A 23,925-nucleotide genomic window follows, 5' to 3' on the forward strand; every position below is an offset into this window, starting at 1 on the left:
GAACTCAGGGATGTAGTCTCAGAATAAGAGGCAAGCGAGGTAGATAATCAACCATGATCTAGTCGAATGGCAGAGTGGGTTTGAGGGGCTGAATAGCCTACCACTGCTCCTATGTTCCCAACAGATTTTGGTGATAAGGATGGGATCAGAGTGCAAGTAACATCAGTAGGGATTGTGCTCCTGGTAGCTCCTAATGACTTAGCTGTTCAGTTGGCAGAGACTTCAGCTGGATTGTGCTGAGCCTTACTAATCCTGAGAACGTGCAGCTACGTGCAGTCAAATAGGCTGCTGCAGGGTCCTAGTGTCCATCCCACTCAACACTGGTTAGTTTGGTTTTGAGTGGGTTTGCTGTACGTAGGTCAATTTAGACTCCTTATGGAGCACAATTAACTCACACTGTGAAAGGCGCTCTTTGGTCTGCCCATAACTTTCATTTATTCTTTCACAGGATATGGGCATCACTGACTAGACCAGCATTTATTGCCCATCCCTAATTGCCCTTGAGAAGGTGGTGGTGAGCTGCCTTCTTGAACCGCTGCAGTCCAGATGGTGTAGGTACACCCACAGTGCTGTTAGGGAGGGAGTTCCAGGATTTTGACCCAGCGACGATGAAGGAACAGCGGTATATTTCCAAGTCAGGATGGTGTGTGGCTTGGAGGGGAACTTGCAGGTGGCAGTGTTCCCATGCATCTGCCCTTGTCCTTTTCGGTGGTAGAGGTCACAGGTTTGGAAGGTGCTGTCTAAGGAGCCTTTGTTGAGCTGCTGCAATGCATCATGTATATGGTACACACTGCTGCTACTGTGCATCAGTGTTGGAGGGAGTAAATGTTGAGGGTGGTGGATTGGGTACCAATCAACTGGGCTGCTTTGTCCTGGATGGTGTTGAGCTTCTTGAGCTTATTGAGATCAAATAAATAAAAGCTACTTATGTGAAAGTAAATACCACTGATTCAACAAAAGCAACATTGAACAAATAATTTTTAAAAATGACATCTCCTTAAATATTTCTATTTTTTCTGTTCTTTGATGTATAAATTATGCTATTTATTTCAGTACGAAACAAAACAATCACGAGGCATGATGGTACCAGCATAACCAACTCAGGTAAAGGCAATAATATCGGGAAACGGACGAATGTCGCATAATCAAATGTCATGTGACTAAATAATGACCAGATGCCATGTGATAAAACGTTTACTGATAGATTTAGGAACACATCCACACTACCCATACTCAGTCACAGGTATGCACTGAGAAAAACCAAGGCACCTTTCAGCTGTGTAAGCGCTGTTTCAGGCACCATGGGTTATCTGCTTCTACATATGATCCCAAAGGCAAGCAGCAGGACCCAGTCACACCAGTTGTAGGAGTGCAGGAAAATTAACAGCTCCCCTGCTGAACTTGCCAATGGTCAGAGCTTGGGATAAAGAAAGGGGGGGGTGGTGATCCCAAGGGGACCCTGGGCTGTTTTTGGAGGCTCGGGGTTTGGGGGGGTGGGGTTGGTTTGGAGGCTCGGGGTGGGGAAGGGAAGCAGTGCTGGTTCTCCCTGGTCCCATCCAAAAAGAAAATCCTGCGGCATTTTGTGTAAGGTCTGCAGCAATTATTTGAAGGGTCGCTGGCAGAGAGTGGCCAGTTCATTTGTATCTTTAACATAGTGAAAATGGGGCAGTATAATGATGAGCCATCATGATTAAGCTGTGATGGGGAGAGTTAAAATGGGCCCTTGTATTTTTACTGTTTAATATTGTAGAGTTCAAAGAGTTAAACTTCGGGCAAGTCTTGAAATTGAAAGCAAATAGATACGGGTCTTCCCGGCCACTGGTTTGCTTTCACTTTAGGCTCTGGCTACACCATATCCTTTGCACGGGTGTTATCTTTTCAGGGTTGGAAGAATGGCAACTGCCGAAGCTTTAGCAGAGGACTTGACTTGTGCTGTGTGCCTGCACATATACCGGGACCCGGTCATATTGCCCTGCCAGCACAGTTTCTGTTTGGAATGCATAAACAATGTTTGGGCGGGCTCAATACTTTCGGTGGAAGTGAGTTGCCCTCAGTGCCGCAGAAAGTTCAGCCCTAGGCCCAGTCTGGACAAAAACTTCACTCTGGGGAGCATAGTGGAGAAATACAACCTGTCCCAGTCCGCTGAGGGTGAATCTGCCCCTGTTATGTGTGAGTACTGCTTTGAGAATCCATCTCCAGCCGTGAAGACCTGTCTCAAGTGTGAAACCTCGTTTTGTTCTCTTCATTTAAAACCACATTTGGCAAAGAAGACCTACAACGATCACACCCTGATCGAGCCTGTGGCTGACCTCACAAAGAGGCTGTGTACAGATCATAAGAAAATCCTTGAGTTTTACTGTGAAACGGATGAGAAGTGTGTGTGTATATCCTGTACAGTAATCGGGACGCACAAGTCCCACACTCTGCTGAGTCTGGATCAGGCAGAAGCTAAAATCAAGGTGAGTTATGATTTTTCAGGGGCTGAGTGAAAGGGGTCAAGGTCCTTATTTGTCGGACAGTCAGGGCCGTAAAACAAACGTCATTTTTAAAGGACTTTCATGATTAAACAGTTTAGTTCTAAATGCTTTTCCCACCTGTGAAAGGACAGAGAACAGGAAGGCACAGAATTAAAAGTAGTTTTCAGAAGAAGCAAAAGCAATGTGAGAAAACTTCTTCACACAGTGAATGGTTAAGGCCTGGAATGCACTGCCTAAGAGCGTTGTGGAAGCAGTTTCAATCGAGGCTTTCAAATGGGAAATTACTGCTAATGGAAAAGGAAGAATATGCATCGTTACCGGGAGAAGGAAGCAGAACGGCTCATTCGGAGAGCTGGTGCAGACACAATGGGCCAAATAGCCTCCTGCACTGTAACAATTCTGTGAATTAAAGATAAATCATAATTTTTAATTATACTAATATACTTTCACAATACTGGTATACAATAATGTGGCAAAGAAGATCAAAATTCCATTCATTAAAAACAAACAGGCAAGTTTATTTAATTCTTCAGTAACCTCAATAATAATGGGAGATAGGGGGAGAGAGCCTGAGAGAGCAGTGCCGAATTTTTCCATTTCAAAAATAATTCCCTGAAAACTTGCGAGGAAGTAATTAGATTTATATGCAACAGAAACATTCATGACGTTCAGGAAATGAAGTGAACTTTCATCATACATTGCTATCACCTGAACAGGAATGCTATCTAAAGGATAACCAGAGATTGTACTTCAAAAATGAAACAAACAGGAAATGGTCAGGAAGCAAAATACTACGGATGCTGGAAATCTGAGATATAAGCAGACAATGTTGGAAATAAAGCTCATTCAGGTTAGGCAGCACCTGTTTGGGGGAGGAACAGAGTTAATGTTTCGTGGCGGTAAAGTCACAGACCTGAAACATTAACTCTTGTTTGTCCCACTACACAGATGCTGCCTAACCCGCTGAGCTTTTTCCAGAATTTCCTGTCTTTATTTTAGGGACAGTCGGGAATTCATTTTCAATTCGTGTTAATGGTTGTTACTCTCTAGGACCCTAGGTGCGACCACCGTTACCATGGGTTTTGCTGGTCTTATATCTTGCCTGTCTTATGTGACACATCCATATCTTTTTCCAGGGTAATTGGTTACACTCTGATCGCATTGCTTTCCCATTAGATTGCTTGTTACAACTGCCTCTTAATAAATTATCTTAATTGCTTTGAAGTTCAATTTTAGATGTCACACATTGGCGTCTATTTTTAATTAAAACTAGGCTGTAACTGAATCATCACAAAGAGAATGTTCCTATGATGTGCACAATGTAAACTCAGTTCTACCTATCATATATATTCTATCAAATGATAAAACGATTCTAATGTCCTTTACTCCACTCACATTAGATCAATCTTAAACTTAACCACTCAAATCTCCCCAGAATTGAAAAAAATTGCTCATATTCCAACTATTTGCAGGAGGTTAGGAGTCCGGTATTTTTTTTTGGCTCTTTCACTAGCAGTCGAGCAGAGAGAACAGGCTGGCTGCTGGGAAGATGTGTGACAGGAGTCCAATCTGACTGTTCTTTCACTCTGCATGACATTTCCTGCTGATGAGCAGGAACTGACTGTAAACATTTTGATGTCTTTCGAGTCTGCAACAATTCGGAATTCATTATTGAAAAGAATGTTGACGTGATTATTTGTGACCCTATTTCTTGATGATCATAATTCATTCCAAAACCTAGATTAACCATTTTATCTGAGGTAATAGGGAAAAGCAGCAAGACTCAATTTGTCCAGTCACTGGACCACTTTCTATCAATGGCCAGTCCTGGAACTGAATCATTTTCTGTTTAAATTCCTTTTGGGAATCCACTTTCTAAATTATTTCAATTGCCGTTTTTAAGGACAAGTTAAAGAAAAACGTTAAGAACCTTCATAGAATTCAGGAAGATTGTTCAACTGAAATGCAAGGCTTGAAGACATCAGAAGATGAAATAAAGGTAGGAAAATCGTGTAACTGGGTTTAGAAAGGATTTCCTTGGAACTGAGTAAACACATGCCTCAGAAAGAGTGCTGATAAATCAGGCTGGTCCTGTTAGGGACATGTCACTGATTACACCAAGTAGCCAAGCATTTAACGTGGGGGTGGGGTGCTTAACTCCACCCCCCACATCAGACAGAATGTTATCATGTCATCTCTGAAAATAACTCAGCCAAAAACCCAATGTGGTTGCTGAGAAATATGTCTCCTAGTCCCTCAGGAGTTTGGGATGTCACTCAGCTCCACCTGGCTTCTGGCCCCATTCACTCTGGCTGTGGCTGGGGTTATGATCATTCACCCTCCCAACACGTGGGTTTTTTTTACGGTGGAGTTCCCAGGACCGCAAAAGAATTGATACCCCTCACATGCCTGTATGTTCCACCAGGCTGGCTATGTTCTCTTGAAGTCAATCACCATCTTCTTCACTGTTCACAATACTTACAAGATTTGTGTCAGCTGCAAATTTTGAAATTGTGCCCTGCACACTAGAGTCTAGGTCATTCATTTTTTTTTATTCATTCAGGGGATGCGAGGGTCACTGACAAGGCCAGCATTTATTGCCCACTTCTAATGGCCCTTAAGGTGTGTCACCTTCTTGAGCTGCTGAAGTCAGTGTGCAATTCTTCAGTACTCTGACACTACCCAAGTTTTGGTGAGTCACTGCCTTGAACTGTTGTATCCCATGTTGTGTAGGTATAGTCACAGTGCTGTTCGGTAGGGAGTTCCAATATTTTGACAATGAACAACAATGAAGAAACAGTATAGTTTCATGTCAGGATGGCAGAGGGGAGAGGAACTCGCAGGTAATGGTGTTCCTGTGCATCTGCTGCCTTTGTTCCTCTAGGTGATAGAGTTTGGAAGGTTCTGTCGAAGAAGCCTTAGTGAGTTGCTGCAGCATATCTTGGAGAAAGTGTGCATGTGTTGCCAATGTGCACCAGTAGTGGAGGAAGTGAATTTTTCAGGTGGTGACTTGTTTGCTGATCAGATGGGCTGCTTTGTCCTGGATGGTGTTGAGCTTCTTGAGTTATGTTGGAGCTGTATTCCATCACACTCCTGACTTGTGCCTTGTAGATGGTAGATGGGCTTTGGGGAGACAGGAGGTGAGTTACACATTGCAGGATTCCCAGTCTCTGACCTGCTCTTGTAGCCACAGTCTTCATCTGGTTGATACTATTAAGTCTCTGACCAATAAATTAATCCATCCAGATTACAAAGCTGGTCTCAGTAATTATATTTATGAAACTACTGGATTGTGGGAATAACCCACCTGGTTCGCTAATGTTCTTCAGGACAGAAAATCTGCTGTCTTTGCATTGTCTGGCTGGCATATGCTTCCAGACCCATAGAAATGTAGTTGATTGTTAATTGCCCCTGTAATGGCTGAGCAAGCCGCTCAGTCACCTTAAAGAGATTTTGTAATAAAAACGTAAAATTCTGGAAACGCTCAGCAGGTCAGCCAGCATCTAGAGAGAAACAGATTTAATGCTTCATCAGAATGTTAGAGATGCAATAGGTTTCGAGCAAGGTGTGGGGAGAGACAAGAACAAGAGGAAGCTCTGTGATAGGGTGGAAGACAAGAAAGATGGAGTGAGAGGAACGTTAGTCTTCCAGGGCCAAAGAGAATGGCAGTGGGGCTATAAAAGAAACAAAGGAACAAACGATGTGCCTAGAGCGGGTGTGCTGCTGCCTGAAACGAAAGCTAAATAAACTAAGGGAAGGGAATGGAACACAGGTTATGGTCTGAAATTTGTTATGCCTGCAGCAGGTATTATTTACCCAGCAAGCCAGGTCCCAGAGGGGAACCTGTTTTACTGCTCATAAACCCTTCTATTCGCACTTTGAAAACAAGGAAGTAAAACTAACGACCACAGCTGCACCTCATCTTTCGATTCGGCACTTTACAGCCTTAGGGAACAATTTGTGCATTTTTAAAAATTCTGTGTGTGTGTGTGTGTTTGTGTGTGTGTGTGTGTGTGTCCATGATTAATTAAACTGGTGGAGGTTAATAAAGACAGCTTGTCTATGAGAACTGAGAGATAAAAGGGTAAAGGTGTTAGGTTCATGCATTTGGAAGGAGATATTATGGTGAGGATGGATTTACAAGTAAATAGGTTTGATTTTAAATCTGCATTATGAGATAAGTGGAGACTTGGGTCATGAAAGAGTGCACTTATCTCCCTGAGGCTAAGTGCAGCCTCAGGGAGATTGCCTCTACTTTCAAAAATATTAAAAATAGAAAAAAAAATTCCCATTTATGTCCCCTCATGTGACAATGTCACATGAGTTGGGACATGTTCATAATTTCAAAAAAAACTTTATTAAAATTTTTAAAACCCTACATGAAACCACATCCTGCCTGTTCCATGTTTTTTCTACTTCCTGCCGGGGCTCCTGGCCTGCCTGCCAACCTTAAGGTTGGACAGGCAGGTCCACTAATTACTTTAATTGCTCTGTCAATGGCCTCCAATGGCCAATGACAGGTCGGCGGGCCCGCAGCTGATTTTGCTGCGCCCCCGCCTTCCTGAAAATTTAAATGGGGCGCGGTGATGGCGGGAGTTCCGCCCAACGTCACCACGCGTCATTTTATGCATCGGCGAGCGGGCCCTGTCCCTGCTTGCCAACAGTAAAATCCAGCCCTTGGTATTTCAGCTGCTGAATTCCAAAGGGAAGTTTAGAAGTGACAAGGAACTTTTACAACTTACGAAGATTTCATTGGTAAACAGGAGAAGGTACATTCAATTTTATTGACCCGAAAGCAGAGGCAATAGGAGAACATAACAGCTTTTTATATTTGGAGAAGTTAAGTTCAACGAGATGTTGAACTCCAGCAATACCTTTAGGATTTTAAACATTAAAAGATTTATTAAAAATTAGAAAAAAGCTAAGCACATAAGATTAAAGTTAAGACAGTCTTGCAGAACAACCCCCAAAAAACCTACTTGGCCAAAACACACAAGTATACTACTTTCTTGGCAACAACTCCCTTATAGATTTTAACTATAAAAATCTGGTAATATTACCCAAAGCAAAGAATTGTTGTCACTTTAATAAAAGTATACCACACGACTCCTCAAACACTTCCGATAAGACCTGGAAATCCAAAAGAAATGTTCAGGAACAGACTGCTATCTGAAAAATAAGACTTTTCTGGCTTGAAACTGGATGGCTGCTTCAATTCAAATCCTTCACAACTTTTCAGCACTGCAGCACACAGAAGCTATCTTCACTGAATTCTCCCCCTAAAGCCACACTCAGCTAAACATCTTTACTTAAATATCTTTTATTCCCTGTAAAAGTTCCATTGTCCTCAACATCTCTTTGAACTTAACTTCTCCAAATATAAAAATCTGTTATGTTCTCCTATTGCCCCTACTTTTGGGTCAATAAAATTGAATGTACCTTCTCCTGTTTACCTATGAAACCTTTGTAAGTTGTAAAAGTTCCTTGTCACTTCTAAACTTGCCTTTGGAATTCAGCAGCTGAAAATCCATGTCTCCGCTTATCTCATAGGTTTGATTTAAAATCTGCATTATTTACTTGTAAATCCAACCTCACCATAATATCTCCTTACAAATGCATGAACCTAACTCCTTTACCCTTTTACCTCTCAGTTCTCATAGACAAGCTGTCTTTATTAAGCTCCACCAGTTTAATTAATCATGGACACACCCATACACGCATCCTTCTTTACAGAATAGCACCTTATTCCAAAAAGTATTTTTAAAAATGACATCCATCATCACAAATTGTTGAACTCAATGTTGATTCCGGAAGGCTGTAAAGTGCCTAATCGAAAGATGAGGTGCAGCTCCTTAAGCTTATGCTGAGCTTCACTGGATTTGGTTAGATTTCCTGACTATTGTGTGGTGCAAATGTTACTTCCCACTTATCATCCCAAGCCTGAATGTTGTCCAGGACTTGCTGCATGCAGGCACAGACTGCTTCAGTATCTGAAGAGCCGTGAATGGTACTGAATGTTGTGCAATTATCAGCGACTATTCCCACTTCTGACCTTATAAGATAATGATGAAGCAGCTGAAGATGATTGAGCCTAAAACACTACCCCGGGGAACTCCTGTAGTGATGTCCTAGGGCTGAAATGATTGACGTCCAACAACAAAATACCTAGCACCTAAAACCTGCATTGAAAGGTAATGTGTTTACTGAGGAATATGTTACTTAGGCCCTGGGTATATGGAAAGACAGAAATGTATTCCGCCATTCCTTTGCTAAATACGACTCGAGCCAGTGGAGGATTTTCCCCTAATTCCCATTGACTTCTTACTAGGACTCTTTGATGACACTCAGTCAAGTGCTGCCAAGGCAGTCACTCTGACCTGGCCACTGGAATTCAGGTATTTTGTTCATCTTTGGACAGAAAAATGAGCTTTGGAGCTGATTGGTGCTGGTAAAACCCAAAATGAACATGGATGAGTAAGTGCTGTTTGATAGCAGTCTCACCCCAACCCCAGCCCAGCCCATCCCGTCAGCACTGTGCTGACCAAAAACCTGGCTGCTCTGCTGTGTAATATGCTGAGGGTAGCCTTAAGTGGATCAGAGTGGGACTTCTGCCCCTCAAGAGACAGAAAGTCCCATCCTAGAGATCAGCCGACTAATCCGATTGCAGCAGCGCTGTAGTCCTGACAGCGTGAGAATGGAGTAGTGGCCACTGCTACAGGGAGTCCCTAAAATGAGGTACCAATGATCCTTGAGTTCAGTTGAGTCTGGGGGTTATGGACGTGCCTGCCTGGCAGATCCTAGTGAGGTAGTGGGGCGGCGGGGGGGTCATATTTTCAAGGCTGGGGCGAGGGATAAAGGGGGATCCTGGGGTGGGTGCCCCTGATGGGCACTGAGGACCTCCCAAAGGAGGTAGCCCTCCTTCCTGCCCACCAATAACTCATGCAATGAAAGCTGCCAGGCTGCTAGCCAATCCTCTTTAGACCAAAAAATTATGGCTGAGGTGGGTTTAGGCCCTCAAGTGATGGTTAATTGGCTCCCTAAGGGCCCAAATAGGCCTGAGGGCAGCCGGACTGCCTGATGCCTTACCCAGCTCCCGTATTATTGGGGATGGGGTGGGGGTGGGTGGGAAGGTGGGGGGCTGTCCCTCCTACTTTATTTTACATTCACCAGTGCCCCATCCCAGCTTTCAACTACACCAGTCACCAGTAAAGTTGTGTTGGGATTGGTGGGGGGGTCATAAAATTCTCACCCTAGAAGCAGAGGCACAGAAAGAGGCTATTCAACCCATCAAGTCCATGCAGGTTCTCTGTAGAGCAATTACTCAGGGTTGGTGCTTGACAGTAATGGGAGAGTGATGTATATACTGGACCATGGGGTTACAGATTGTGGTGGAGTATGATTCTGCTGCTGCTTTTGGCCCACAGCACCTCATGGATGCCCGGTTTTGAACTGCTAGATCTATTCTGAATCTGATCCATTTCAAATGCAAATAGTGCCACACAACACAACAGAGGGTGTCCTCAATGTGAAAACAGGACTTTGTCTCAAGGACTGTGCAGTGATCACTCCTAGCAATACTGTCATGGCCAGATGCAACTGAGACAGGTAGCTTTGTGACAATGAGTTCAAGTCAGTTTTTCCCTTGTATTGGTTCTCTTACCATCTGCTGCATGCCCTGTCTAGCAACTATGTCCTTCAGGAGTCAGCCAGATCAGGCAGTGGTAATGCTTCCATCTTGGTGATGGACGTTGATGTCCCCTGCCTGGAGTATATTTTGTGCCCTTGATGCACTCAGTCCTTTTTCCAAGTCGTGCTTAACATTGATTCATCAGCTGAGTGAGGGAGACAGTTGGTAATCAGCAGGAAGGTTCCTTGACCCAATACGATGAGGCTTCATGGGGTCCAGATTCAATGTTGAGGGCTCCCAGAGCAAATCCACCCCCCCGCCCCCCCACCCGACTGTGTGCCACTGTCCCTGGTGGATCTGTCTTGCTGATCAAGATATCAGGGAAAGCAATGATGGAGTTGGAAGATTTTATCTTTGACAAAACACCCACTTTACTTAGAGCTCTTTTGACCCGTGAATTACAAGAGAACAAATTGATGTCTCAGTCAAAGGTGATTAATCTTAAAAGGCTTAAACCAAGTGTATCTTGGCTACAGTGTTTGCTATTTGCAGAAAGCACTGCAGCAACTCATCAAGGCTTTTTCAACAGCATCTCCCAAACTCATGACTTCCGCAACTTAGAACGTCAAGTGTCTCTGGTGCATGAGAACGCCAGCGCTCCTAAATTCCCCTCCAAGTAACACACTATCCTGATTTGGACACATATTCCTATACCTCCATTGCTGTTGGCTCAAAATCTTTAAATTCCCTATCCAATTCCTCTCTGGGAGCACATGCCTTCATCACCATGCACTACACTGGTTCAAGAATAAATTTTACCACCACTTTTTCAAGCTCATGAAATTAATAACAAAGAAGCTAATTGCTCTACACCTGCACACTTCCTATGTTCAGAGTATAACAGTTTGTAATGAAAGTGTGGGGTGGATTTTTAGACAATCTCCAATGAACTGAAAGAGAAGTTATCGAAGAAGTTCTCCGAGTGGAGGAAATGGTTGGAAGAAGATGAAGAGAATGTACTGAAACTGATCGATGAGGAGGAGTGTCGAGTGCTCTCTGAGATCAGGAGCAATTCAGAAACACTGACAAATAAGATGGAAAAGATCAGGATAATACATGCTGAATTACAGAATCAACCGCAAATGGATAGCCTCTCCTTTATTCAGGTACAGTTCATTTCTTCTAACATCACCCTTATCCTCTTGTAAACTCATTATTGATTGCTTCCTCAGCCACCTACAGCTTAGTGACCATTCTGAATGCATGAAAAAGCAACTGATTAGTGAACTGCGGAAGGTTTGACAGCTGAGCACCATTCCATTTCTTATACCTGATAATGAATGGGAATGTAGTGATATAGGAAACAACATAAGAGCAAGATTAGGCCATTTAGCCCCTCGCTACTGCTCTGCCATTCATTGAGATCATGGCTGATCTGCAGCCTAACTCAATAGGTTTTGCCCCATATCCCTTAATATCTCTCAATATCAAAAACCTCTCAACCTCAGGTTTAAAATTAACAATTGATGGAGCCATTTTTGGAAGAGAGTTGCAAACTTCTACCATTGTTTGGGGGAGGGGGAGGGGGTGGGGGGGGTGGGTTTGGTGGTGGGGGGGCGCGTGCGGGGGGACTTTTCAGTCCCTGCCACCAGCGAGATCTTCTGCCGAAGTCAATGGGCCTTTGGCTGGCTCACCACATCCTCTGTGAGGGAGCCTGCCGCAGGTAGGCCTGAAAATCCCGCCCTTTACGTGCAGTGTTTCACTATTTCACTCCTGAATGGCCCGGTTCCAAGTTTTAGGTTATGCCTCCTAGTCCTAGACTCTCCAGCCAACAGAAGTAAATTATCTCCATCTGTCACCTTAATATCTTGAAAACTTTGATCAAATCGCCCTTAGCCTTCTAAATTGCAGGAAGTATAACTTTAGCTTGAGTAACGTCTGCTTATAACCCTTGGAGTGCAGGTATCATTCTGGTAAATCTGCAAAGCACTCCCTCCAAGGTCACTGTGGGTGTACCTACAACACATGGACTGCAGCAGTTCAAGAACGTGGCTCACCACCACCTCAAGGGCAGTTTGGGATGGACAATGCATGCTGGCCTAGCCAGCGATGCCCTCATCCCATGAACGAATATTTAAAAAAAATCCTTCCTAAGGTGTGGTGACTAGAACTGCTCCAAGTGTTCCAGATCAAGTTCTGGAACTGCTCCAGACCTAACCAGGGTTATGTATAGCTGTAGCATAACTTGTACCCCCTTAAGTTTAGTCCTCTAGATATAATGGCCAGCAGCCCACTCGTCTTTTTGATTACACAGGTACCAGTACTCTGTGTGTTTGTACCAAGAATGCTTTTTTGGGCCATGCACCCTAACATACCTTTCTACTTTAATGTTTTATTCAAATGTTTCTTATTTCCCTCTCCTGTTTTAATCCCCTTACATCTTTTAGTTTTCCTTTTATCTGTAGTGCCTAAAGCAAACTTTCTGACTATTATGCTACTCTCTTCCCTAACATTTGTTTTGAAACTGTCATTAATATGGCCTTTCCTACCCCCCTATTTAATAGCTTCCAGCCCTTGTGACTGCCCTAAATATTCTTTCCACTAAGACCCTGGTTCAGGTGGAGCTGTCCCACTGGCATAATTCCTTCTTGTCCTAGTGATATAGTTCTTTCTCGTCCCAATGCTGCTGCCAGTGTCCCATGAAGTGAAGCCCCTCCTTTCCACACCACTCCTCCAGCCATGTGTTCAACTCCCTAATCTGCTTATCCCTATGCCAGTTTATATGAGGCTCAAGTAATAACCCAGTGATAATAACCCTTCTTTAAGTTAGCTCATAGTTCTAGGTTATCTCCAAATAGGACCACTTGACTACCTTTATGTTGTAGGCCCCAACACTGACCACAATGAATGGATCCAACAGCTCCCCCTTCATTATCTTTTCAAGCTGCTTTGAGATGGCACCAAGCGGGCAGCACAGCATGTAGGGATCTCCATCCTGTTAGAAAGGATATTTGTCTCTGTAGTTACTTAATCCCCTGCAACTACCACATCATGCATCCCTTCCCCCTTCTCTTCCATGTCCTGGATATCCCATTCAACAGACCATCTTTCGTCATTTCCATTTAACACGATCCTATAACCAAAGATTGTCCCCTTCCCATCGCTTTCAGAATTCCTAAAAGAATGGCGACGTCTCTGATGTTGGCACTCCTTCCCTTTGCAACTTCCAGCATGAGCATGGAGATGTGACATCTGCCATTTTCCCTCCTCCCATACCACTGTCGAGGGCTCCACATTTCAGTGGTGAGGTATCAATTTACTTGTACCTCTTCTAATCCAGTACACTGTATTTGTTGCTCACAATGAGATCTCCTGTACATTGGAGAGATCAAACACGGACCAATTACTTTGGTGAGCACCTTGGTTCTCTCCGTAAGTGTAACCTTCAGCACTCGGTTGCTTGCCACTTTAATTCATCATCCCACTCCAGCTCTGGCCTCTCTCTCTTTGGCCACCTATGCCCTGCAATGTAAGCTCAAGGGACAAGATCTCATCTTTCTACTCGCCACTCATCATTGACTTCAGCAACCTCAGACCTTAACCACTGCCCTAATTTTCTCTCAGACAGAAGGCCCTGGTGATGTAGGAGGGGTGTATAAGCAATTGGGAGTGGGTGGAGGTTATGAGTTGTCCAGCATGGGAATCCCGTCAGATTATGATGGCAGAAATGGTCCCATCCATGGTACCCCACCCACGTTTCTTTTCTTTTCCGCCACTCTCTCTCTCTGGTCACTTTGCCTCTTTCACCATGTTTCCTCTGCTACTTTTCTTCAACTATTCACACATCCTCTGTGTAGCCTATGTGGATTTAATTTCTCTTATCATGCCTCCTGTTGCCTTAAGGTATCGTCACTTCTGTTATTTTACCATCTCCTGTCCTCCGCCTAACTATCTTACAGATTTTTTTTTCCCCTCTGGGGTATGGGGTCCATTTTGTGCCCCCACCCTTTTCCCTGGCCCCATTCCTCCTTACAAGCAGCTCATCTGTGACATCTTCCAGTTGAAAGAAACGTCAAAGGCCTGAATTGTTTTAATTTGTGAATTATCCGCACGTTGTTGTTGCTGCCTCATGCCTGACTCAGTTTGTCAAACGTCTCATCATTCAGTTACCGGGCAGAATTTAATGGCCCCTCCCGCTGGCGAGATTCTCCGGTCCCGCCGAAGTTGGTGGGCTTTTTGAACAGCTTGCCACATTTTATAGCCCCACCCCCGCCACGACAGGAAGAGTAAAATTCCGCCCACTGTGACTCACTCTACCTCCTGAAGTCTTTGACCTGAATCACCTTCCCTTTGTTGCATTCCACTGTTGATTGATCTCTTCTCCTTTTATTTACAGGACTCTAAGCAACTCCTTTCCAGGTAAGTTTCTTTCGGTTGTACAGTTAGTGTTGCTGGCGAGAATCTTTCTTAGCATCTGGGAGAGGAGTTGACGCAAGAGACCAGGGCCAGAATTTTCCCATCGGTAATTTGGGGGCGGGGCCCGCTGGCCGAGGGGAAAGTGATGCGGGATGACATCGGGAGGAATCCCCGACGTCATCCCGGTCCCTTTAAATATTGAGGAAGGCGGGGGGGACAGTGAAATCAGCTGTCCGCCCGCCGACCTGTCAATGGCCAATTGAGGCCATTGGCAGGGTAATTAAAGTAATTAAAGGACCTGCCCGTCCAACCTTAAGGCTGGGTTGAGGTTTCGTGTTCCTTTTTAAAAGCTTTAATAAATGTGATGTGACATTTATGAACATGTCCCATCTCGTGTGACATTGTCACATGAGGGGGACATGTTAATAATATTTTAATTTCTCTATTTGTTTTAAACTTCTGTACACTGTCACTAATCTCCCTGAGACACGAATTAGTCTCGGGGAGCAGTGTGCTCTTTCGCACTTTGACAGATGGGGAATCCCCCCCCCCACAACCCCCGGCCCAGGAAGTGCATAGCGTTTCCTGTCGGGCAGGCCGCTGGGCGGGGCCTTAATGGGCCCGCCCACTCAAAATGGCGGCGGGCCCCGTTTCGGCGATGCGGGGGCGGGGGAGGGGGGCGTCGGCTGTCCACCCGCCGCTGAGCCGGTGGGGTTCACCCGCCATCCGAGGGCAAGATTCTGCCCCAGCTTTCTCTGTGACGACTTTGTTAACTGCTAGGTTGAATACTGACCAAGGGAATGCAATAAACAGTTCGGTGTTTGGAACTTGACTGAATGAAACTTCGTTCTCACTGTTGAATAAAACGGTTCTTGAGAATTGTAGCTTGGACAAAAATGGATTACTTCCTGAATGTCCAGAAAACGTTTTTTAGCCACCTCGGCTAATTAGACGCAGGCTGACAGCTATAATATTTGCTGTGTAGCACGAGGTGTACTCTTTATTTGGTCATCACCATTTGTGCCATGCCTCTAGCTGAAAGGAAAATTTCCGTTTATATAGTGCCTTTCACTGCTCCAGCCAATGAAGTAGTTTTAAAGTGTAACCATTGCTGTCCTATAGGAAAGGCAGCAGCCAATTTGTACACAGCAAACTCCGAAGACAGCAATGTAAGAATGATCAGATAGTCTGTTTTTAGTGAGGTTGATTGAGGGATAAATATTGGCCAGGACACCTTGCTGGTCACCCTCAAAATAATGCCATGGGATCTTTTACGTCCACCTGAGAGGGCAGGCCAGCCCATGGCTTAAAGTTGCATCTGAAAGAGGGCATCTCCGACAGTGACTCACTCCTCTGGACTGTCAGCCTGTAATTCTGTTCTCAAGTCTGTAGCTTTGGGGCACGAGCCCACAACCATCTAACTCAGACGTAATAGTGATAAAAACAAAAAAACTGCGGATGCTGGAAATCCAAAACAAAAACAGAATTACCTGGAAAAACTCAGCAGGCCTGGCAGCATTGGCGGAGAAGACAAGAGTTGACGTTTCGAGTCCTCATGACCCTTCGACAGAACTTGAGTGAGTCCAAGAAAGAGTTGAAATATAAGCTGGTTTAAGGTGTGTGGTGGGGGGGCGGGGAGAGAGAGAGAGAGAAGTGGAGGGGGTTGGTGTGGTTGTAGGGTCAAACAAGCAGTGATAGAAGCAGATCATCAAAAGATGTCACAAACAACATAACAAAAGAACACATAGGTGTTAAAGTTGGTGATATTATCTAAACGAATGTGCTAATTAAGAATGGATGGTAGGGCACTCAAGGTATAGATCTAGTTGGGGCGGGGGGAGCATAAAAGATTTAAAAATATTTAAAAATAATGGAAATAGGTGGGAAAAGAAAAATCTATATAATTTATTGGAAAAAAACAAAAGGAAGGGGGAAAACAGAAAGGGGGTGGGGATGGAGGAGGGAGCTCAAGACCTAAAGTTGTTGAACTCAATATTCAGTCCGGAAGGCTGTAAAGTGCCTAGTCGGAAGATGAGGTGCTGTTCCTCCAGTTTGCGTTGGGCTTCACTGGAACAATGCAGCAAGCCGAAGACGGACACGTGGGCAAGAGAGCAGGGTGGAGTGTTAAAACGGCAAGCGACAGGGAGGTCTGGGTCACTCTTGCGGACAGACCGTAATAGTGTTACCTGCTGAGACACATCTAACATACACAGTGGCACTTGAATAGATATTCCCCTTGTTAAAGGAGCAGCTGCATGGTCACATCATGCTGCACTTCCACCAGAAGGTGGAGCTACATTCCCCAGGAGTTGTACCACTTGGTAAATTAGCCACGGCCCACAAAGGATCATTTGCATCTAACTCGATTGAGTAGGGATAATTGGTTATCTATAGCTTGACAGATATCACTCCACAAACATGAAACAAGGCAAGGCCTCCCTGAACTATTAAAATAAAAGCAAAATACTGAAGTACCAGAGCCAATACAGGGATTGGCATCACTCCTGTGGCACAGTGGATCACCATTGTAGAGACAGGTTTCATTGCTTTAACTTTCTAACCTCCACCTTGGATAACAGTTGGTGGCTTCATTTGTGCTAGCCTCTTGGCTGTGTGCGTGTGTTTTTTTTCCCCCCTCAATTTTTTAAGTTCCCTTTGGCCTTTTGAACCACCTTCTTTTACCACTCTTCCAAGAGTTTCTCAAGCTTCCAGGCCCATTGGCACAATAACCCAGCCTGCAATCCCACTTCCCACTTCCCACTGCTGCTTCAGGCCCACGGCTGCGACACACAGCCGTTCCTTGCAAGGTTTGACTTCTCAAAATACATGACAAAGTGACAAAACACCACCATTTTATCAATTTAACACCCATTTTTAACACGTTTGTTATTTCCAGGCTCTAAAGCTGATAGCCACATCAGCATTTATTATCCACCTGTAATTGGACTTGTGAAGGTGGTGATGAGTCACCTTCTTGCAGCCACGTGGTGCAGATACACCCACAACCCTGTTGGGAAGAGATTTTCAGGATTCGATATTTCCAAGTCAGGTTGGTGTGTGACTTGGAGGGGAACTTGCAGGTGATGATGTTCCCATGCGTCTGCTTCCCTTGTCTGGGCTTCCCGGTTGTTCTCACACCCGACCCCAACCTCCACCTGTTGTACGATTATCCCCCTCAGTGCCAGCCTTGCTGCTACCCAAGTGCTTGTTTGATATAAGTTTCAGATTATTTGCAAACCGCATCTTCAGAAATTCGTGCAGGGATTTAAACAGTTTAATAAAGTTTTAGTGTAGATTATGAACGTGTCCCATCTCAAGTAACATTGTCACATGAAGGGGAAATGTTAAGGATTTTTTTTCTATTTTTAATGTTTTTAGAACTGTCAGCGATCTCCCTGAGGCTGCACTTAGCCTCAGAGAGATGTGGCGACCAGAACTGCACACAGTACTCCAGCTGTGGCCTCACCAAGGTTTGATACAACTCCAACATGACCTCCCTACTTTTGTAACCTATGCCTTGATTGATAAAGGCAAGTGTCCCATATGCCTTTTTCACCACCCCACTAACATGCCCCTCCGTCTTCAGAGATCTATGGACACACATGCCAAGGTTCCTTTGTTCCTCAGAACTTCCTGCTGTCATGACGTTCATTGAATACTTCCTTGTCAAATTACTCCTTCCAAAGTGTAACACCTCATGCTTTTCAGGGTTAAATTCCATCTGCCACTTTTCTGCCCATTTGACCATCCCGTCTAGATCTTCCTGTAGCGCAAGACGCTCAACCTCACTGTTAACCACCCGCCCAATCTTTGTGTCATCTGCAAACTTACTAATCCTACCCCCCACAAATTCATCGATGTCGACTAACTGTTTAACATTAAGTATATTCTTGGGTTCTTGGCGGCAAGGCTCAATTATTGTCCAGTTCTGCTTGCCTTTTTGAAAATATTATTATTATAAAATTATTTTTTCTCTTGTTTCCCCCTCCCCCCACCACAAGGCCACCTGTCACTTGTTTTCATTTTGTGCTTTCACAGAGTGCTGACCTTTGCTCTGCTATTAACACATTCTGCTACCTTACCTATATGCCACTATCAGTACCTTCTTTCGTCTTTAACACTACCAATAACAATCCCTTTGTCTTGTGTCCATGACATCTTTGTCAATCTCCCCTTAACTCCCACCTATTCCTGACCGTCTATTTTGCTCTACCTGCTCCACCCTCTCTTAAACAGTATAAAATCCCTCACATTTCCACTTCTCTTCATCTCTGAAGAAGAGTCATACAAACCCAAAACATTATTAACTGTTTCCCTCTCCACAGATGCCACCCGACCTGCTGAGTTTTTCCAGCATTTTCTGTTTTCATATTAGATTTCCAGCATCTGCAGTATCTTGCTTTTATTTACTTGCCTTTTTGTTGAACCATTGCCGTTCTTGTGATATTGTTCTCACAGTGGCATTAGGTAGGGTATTCCAGGATAGTGACACAGTGGCAATGAAGGAGCTGTTATATACATCTGTCAGGTGTGTGACTTAGAGGGAAACAAGCAGGCGACGTGGTTCCCACAATATTATAATTATTTACCAAGAGGATTCAGGCCCAGCCAGGGAACAAATGTTTTTTTGTCAATATGTACAGTATTATTGACATTGTTGGCATCCTTCCATCCACGAAAGATGATGGACACATGGCAAACAATGCACTTCAGATGGATTGTCTTTATATGGCATACCTTTGCTGGTGGCTGCAGAGGCCAATCCTTGAGAGGCAGGTTCTGTCACAAGTGCCGCACATGAAGCTGCCATGTGACATTGTGGAAAGTTGTTTTTGGTGTTGGCACCTGTTGCCAAGGCACCGTAGCCACTGGTCATCATGGTTGTGCACGCCAGCCCGCAAGTGACCTTGCCACTTTCCTCTTTCATCGTCACTCCCGGGTGCGATAATTGATGTCTGCGCTTCCAAGCATCCCTGAAGGAGGACTTTGGGCACCCTGCTGGTCACCTGGCTCCGGGTACCTCACCAGACTGAAATTCCTTGTGTGTGCGCGGGCATCTTCCATCCTGCGGACGTAGCTGAACCAACGAAGCCGGCAGTCTCCCCATCTGGTGATGGGCCCTCCCAACACAGGCGCAACGCCTGCGGAAGTGGAAAGTGGCCCTTAATTGGCCAGTGAGGTGGCTCAATTGGTTTCCCGGCAGACATCTCAACCATCAACTTTCCTGCCAATGGCAAAGTGGCATTGCAGGGGCAAAAGATCAGGCTCCCCTCCCTACACCTTCTCCCTCCATTTTGCCAGCCCTCCTACATCCTAATCAATCTTTACAGGGTCCAGAAAATTCAGCCCATTATGTCAAATTTTCATTCTCTTTTTATTATTGCTAAAGTATTATTATTTCTATTATTTTAGATTTCTGCAGTTCGAAGATACAATGGAACCACAGGATATATACCCAGCTCCAGGGTAAGAGAATTATACACTTTTCCAGCTGTCCCTAAGTACATGTGAGTAACAACCTATATCTTCTGACTCACCATAAGCAATGCCAAGGGATATCAGCTCATTGTTCCAAAATAATTGAACCAAAGCAGATTATTTAAATCTGTGTTACGGCCTGTAAAGATATAAATAGTTGTTACATGTGGACCAATATGAGGCACTTGGAGCGCACAAAATATTTAAATCCAGGCAAAAGATAGAGGTGCTATAAAGAATAAAGATTGAGTAACAGTCTCAATATTTTTTCAAGGGAAATTAGGCATGGGCAATGAATTCTGGCCTTAAAGTAACACTCATATCCTCAGAATGAATAAAAAAAATTGAGGCCCAGATTCCCTGGAATTTAAAAGAACAAGAGATGATCGAATTGAAACATATAAAATTCTTTAAGAGCGTGAAACGGTAGCTGGTGAGGAAATGTTTTCCCCGGCTGGGGAGTCTAGAACACAGCCAGTTAGGACTGAAATGATGTGAAGTTTCTTCACTCAAACATTTGGGGATCTTCAAAATCCTTTACCCCAGAGAGTTGTGGATGCTCTGTTGTTGAGCATTCAAGACAGAGGTTAGTAGATTTTTGGGTACTAAAGGAATTAAGGGATAAGGGGTCAGTGTGGGAAAGTGGTGTTGAGGTAGGAGGTCAACCGTGATCTTATTCAATGGTGGAGCAGGCTCGAGGGGCCAGATGGCCTACTGCTGCTCCTGTCCCTTATTTTCATTTCCCTCCCTGCATAAAAATGTGAAATATGAAGGGAACGTAGATTTTATGGGGCAAATCCGACATCAGGAGAGTTAATTGGCTAATTTCTAATGGCTTTGAAATAGAAAACTAGATCCTGTGAGTATCAAGCATTGTGATGGACTCAAACGACAGGATATGTTAAGCATTGTAGATATCCATTAGAACTATACTTCAGAAAAGTACCCTTATCCTTTAAAAGTTCTGCACTCATTCAGAGTTGCAGCCAACCTCAATGCCTTCCACCACCAACTCAAAATAACTTTGCGATTCGACTCCGTAATCATTCTTGCCTCCGTTCTTGTTGTTCCTGACACCTTCTGCCTCCATTTGCCAGCCCTCCAACCTCCTAGTCCATCCCCACAGAGTTTGGAAGATTCAGCCCATTCCTTCAATTTTTCATTCATTTTTTATTATTAAAAAAAAATTTCATTATTTCTACCATTTTAGATTATCTCAGATCATAGATCATGATTTCACCCCATTACCTACCGTGGATCTAGGTAGAGAAATGTACACTTTTCCACCTGCCCCTAGGCACAAGTGAGTAACAATCTATATCTCCTGACTCACCATAAGCAATGCCAAGGGACTGGATACTGCAAAGCCTATGGGCCCTGACAATATTTTGGCAACTGAAGATTTATTCTCCAGAACTAGTCGTTCCATACAGCTACAATACTGGCATCTAGGTGGCAATGTGGAAAATTGCCCAGGTATGTCCTGTACACAAATAGCAGAGCTAATCCAACCCAGCCAATTACCGCCCCATCAGTCTACTCTCCATCGTCAGCAAAGCGATGGAAGGGGACATCAACAGTGCTATGAAACAGCACTTGCTTAGCAATAAGCTGCTCACTAATGCTCAGTTTGGGTTCTGCTAGGGCCGCTCAGCTTCTGACCTCATTACAATCTTGGTTCAACCATGGACGAAAGAGCTGAACTCCAGAGGTGAAGTGACAGTGACTGCCTTTGACATCAAGGCAGCATTTGACCGAGCATGGCATCAAGGAGCCCTAGCAAAACTAAAATCAATGAGAATCAGGGGAAAAACTCTCAGCTGGTTGAAGTCATACCTAGCACAAAGCAAATTGATATTCTGTAAAATTCTGGAAAAATTTATTAATTTTGCTTCCAATTACCACCCCTCCATCATTTTCACGTGGTCCATCACTGACACTTCCCTTCCTTTCCTTGACCTCTCAGTCTCAATTTCTGGTGATAGACTGTCCATCAATATTCATTTCAAACCTACCGACTCCCACAGCTACATCGACTACTGATCCTCACAGCCCGCTTCCTGTAAGGACTCCATCCCATTCTCTCAGTTCCTTTGCCTCCGTTGCATCTGTTCTGATGATGCCACTTTCAAAAATAGTTCCTCTGACATGTCTTACTTTTTCCTTAACCGAGGTTTTCCCCTCACGGTGGTTGACAGGGCCCTCAACTGTGTCCGGCCCATCTCCTGCGCATCCGCCCTCACACCTTCCTCTCCTTTCCAGAACCATGATAGGGTCCCCCTTGTCTTCACTTATCACCCCACCAGCCGCTGCATTCAAAGGATCATCCTGCACCATTTCTGCCAACTCCAGCATGATGCCACCACCAAACGCATCTTTCCTTCACCCCACCCTGGCAGTTTTCCGCAGGGATCATTCCTTCTAGGACACACTCCATCACTCCCTACACCTCAACCCCCTCCCACGGTACCTTCCCATGTAACCGCAGAAGGTGTAACACCTGCCCCTTCACTTCCCCCCTCCTCATTGTCCAAGGGCCCAAACACTCCTTCCAAGTGAAACAGTGCTTCACTTTCACTTCCCTCAATTTAGTCAACTGCATTCGCTGCTCCCAATGCGGTCTTCTCTACATTGGAGAGACCAAACGCAGACTGGGTGACCGCTTTGCAGAACACCTTTGGTCTGTCCACAAGCATGACCCAGACCTCCCTGTCGCTTGCCATTTCAACACACTATCCTTCTTTTATGCCCACATGTCCATTCTTGGCCTGCTGTATTGTTCCAGTGAAGCTCAATGCAAACTGGAGGAACAGCACCTCATCTTCCGACTAGGCGCTTTACAGCCTTCCGGACTGAATATTGAGATCAACAATTTTAGATCATGAACTCTATCCTCCATCCCCACCCCCTTTCCTATCCCCTTTTTCCAATACTTTATAATTTTAAAAGTTAAACTTTTTTCTTTTCCCACCTATTTTTAAATTTATTTCGATCTGTTGTTTTATCTCCACCTTTTAGCCCATTTTGATCCCTTCCCCCCACCCTACCCCCGTGAGGACCATCTGCCACTAGCTTGTCCTGCTTGCTACCCTTAATGTCTCCATTAGCACATTCCTTAGATAATATCCCTACCGTCAACACCCCTTTGTCCTTTCATCTATGACATCTTTGTCAATCTCTTCTTTCCCACTACCTCACTGGCCACCTATCCAGCTCCACCTGTCCCACCCCCCCTCTACCAGCTTATATTTCATCTCATTTTGCTATTTCCTTAGTTCTGACGAAGAGTCAAACGGACTCGAAACATCAACTGTGTTCCTCTCCGCAGATGCTATCAGACCTGCTGAGTTTTTCCATGAACAAGTAACAGATGGCCCTTTTGGGGATGGGATAGGGGGAGGGGGCTGTGATGGGGAAAAATAGGATAGAAAATGGGTTAGAAGGCAGGATCATAAAAAAGGGATAAAATCATGGATAAATGAATAAATATAAAAATAAAAACTTGGATAAAAAATAAAAATGTAGAAAACAGGGGATTAGAAAGGATTTTTTTTTTGAGTGCTGGCTCTGGTTCTGCTTTCTTATCTTTGCCACTATCGGCAACTTTTTAGCCCTTACCATTAACGCTCCCTTTGTCCTTTAGTTGATGACATCTTTGTCAATCTGTCATTTGTCCCCACTTATCGCTGGCCTCCTGTTCTGCTTCACCTGTTCCACACCCCCCCCCCACCTTAAACAGCATAAATTTCATCACATTTCTGCTTCCCTTCAGCTCTGAAGAAGAGTCACACGGGCTCGAAACGTTAACTCTGCTTCTCTCTCCACAAATGCTGCTGGACCTGCTGAGTTTTTCCAGCATTTTCTGTTCTTATTGGATAAAATAATTGTGGTTACCAACACAATGCCTGCAGCCAACAGAAACCCAGT

General features: G+C 44.4%; 1 protein-coding gene across 1 annotated transcript in view; it reads left to right on the plus strand.

The window, feature by feature from the left end:
* Positions 1–1,788: 1,788 nt before the first annotated feature.
* Positions 1,789–23,925, plus strand: part of LOC121290594 (E3 ubiquitin/ISG15 ligase TRIM25-like) — a 47,705-nt gene continuing 25,568 nt past the window's right edge. Inside the window, exons 1-5 of the mRNA XM_041211210.1 lie at positions 1,789–2,459; positions 4,381–4,476; positions 11,040–11,270; positions 14,501–14,523; positions 19,933–19,986. Coding sequence (XP_041067144.1) covers positions 1,893–2,459; positions 4,381–4,476; positions 11,040–11,270; positions 14,501–14,523; positions 19,933–19,986 — 971 coding nt within the window. The 5' untranslated portion in view covers positions 1,789–1,892. The remainder of the gene's footprint in view (positions 2,460–4,380; positions 4,477–11,039; positions 11,271–14,500; positions 14,524–19,932; positions 19,987–23,925) is intronic.

The sequence above is a fragment of the Carcharodon carcharias genome, chromosome 18, assembly GCF_017639515.1.
Source record: "Carcharodon carcharias isolate sCarCar2 chromosome 18, sCarCar2.pri, whole genome shotgun sequence".
NCBI classification, from domain to species: Eukaryota; Metazoa; Chordata; class Chondrichthyes; order Lamniformes; family Lamnidae; genus Carcharodon; species Carcharodon carcharias.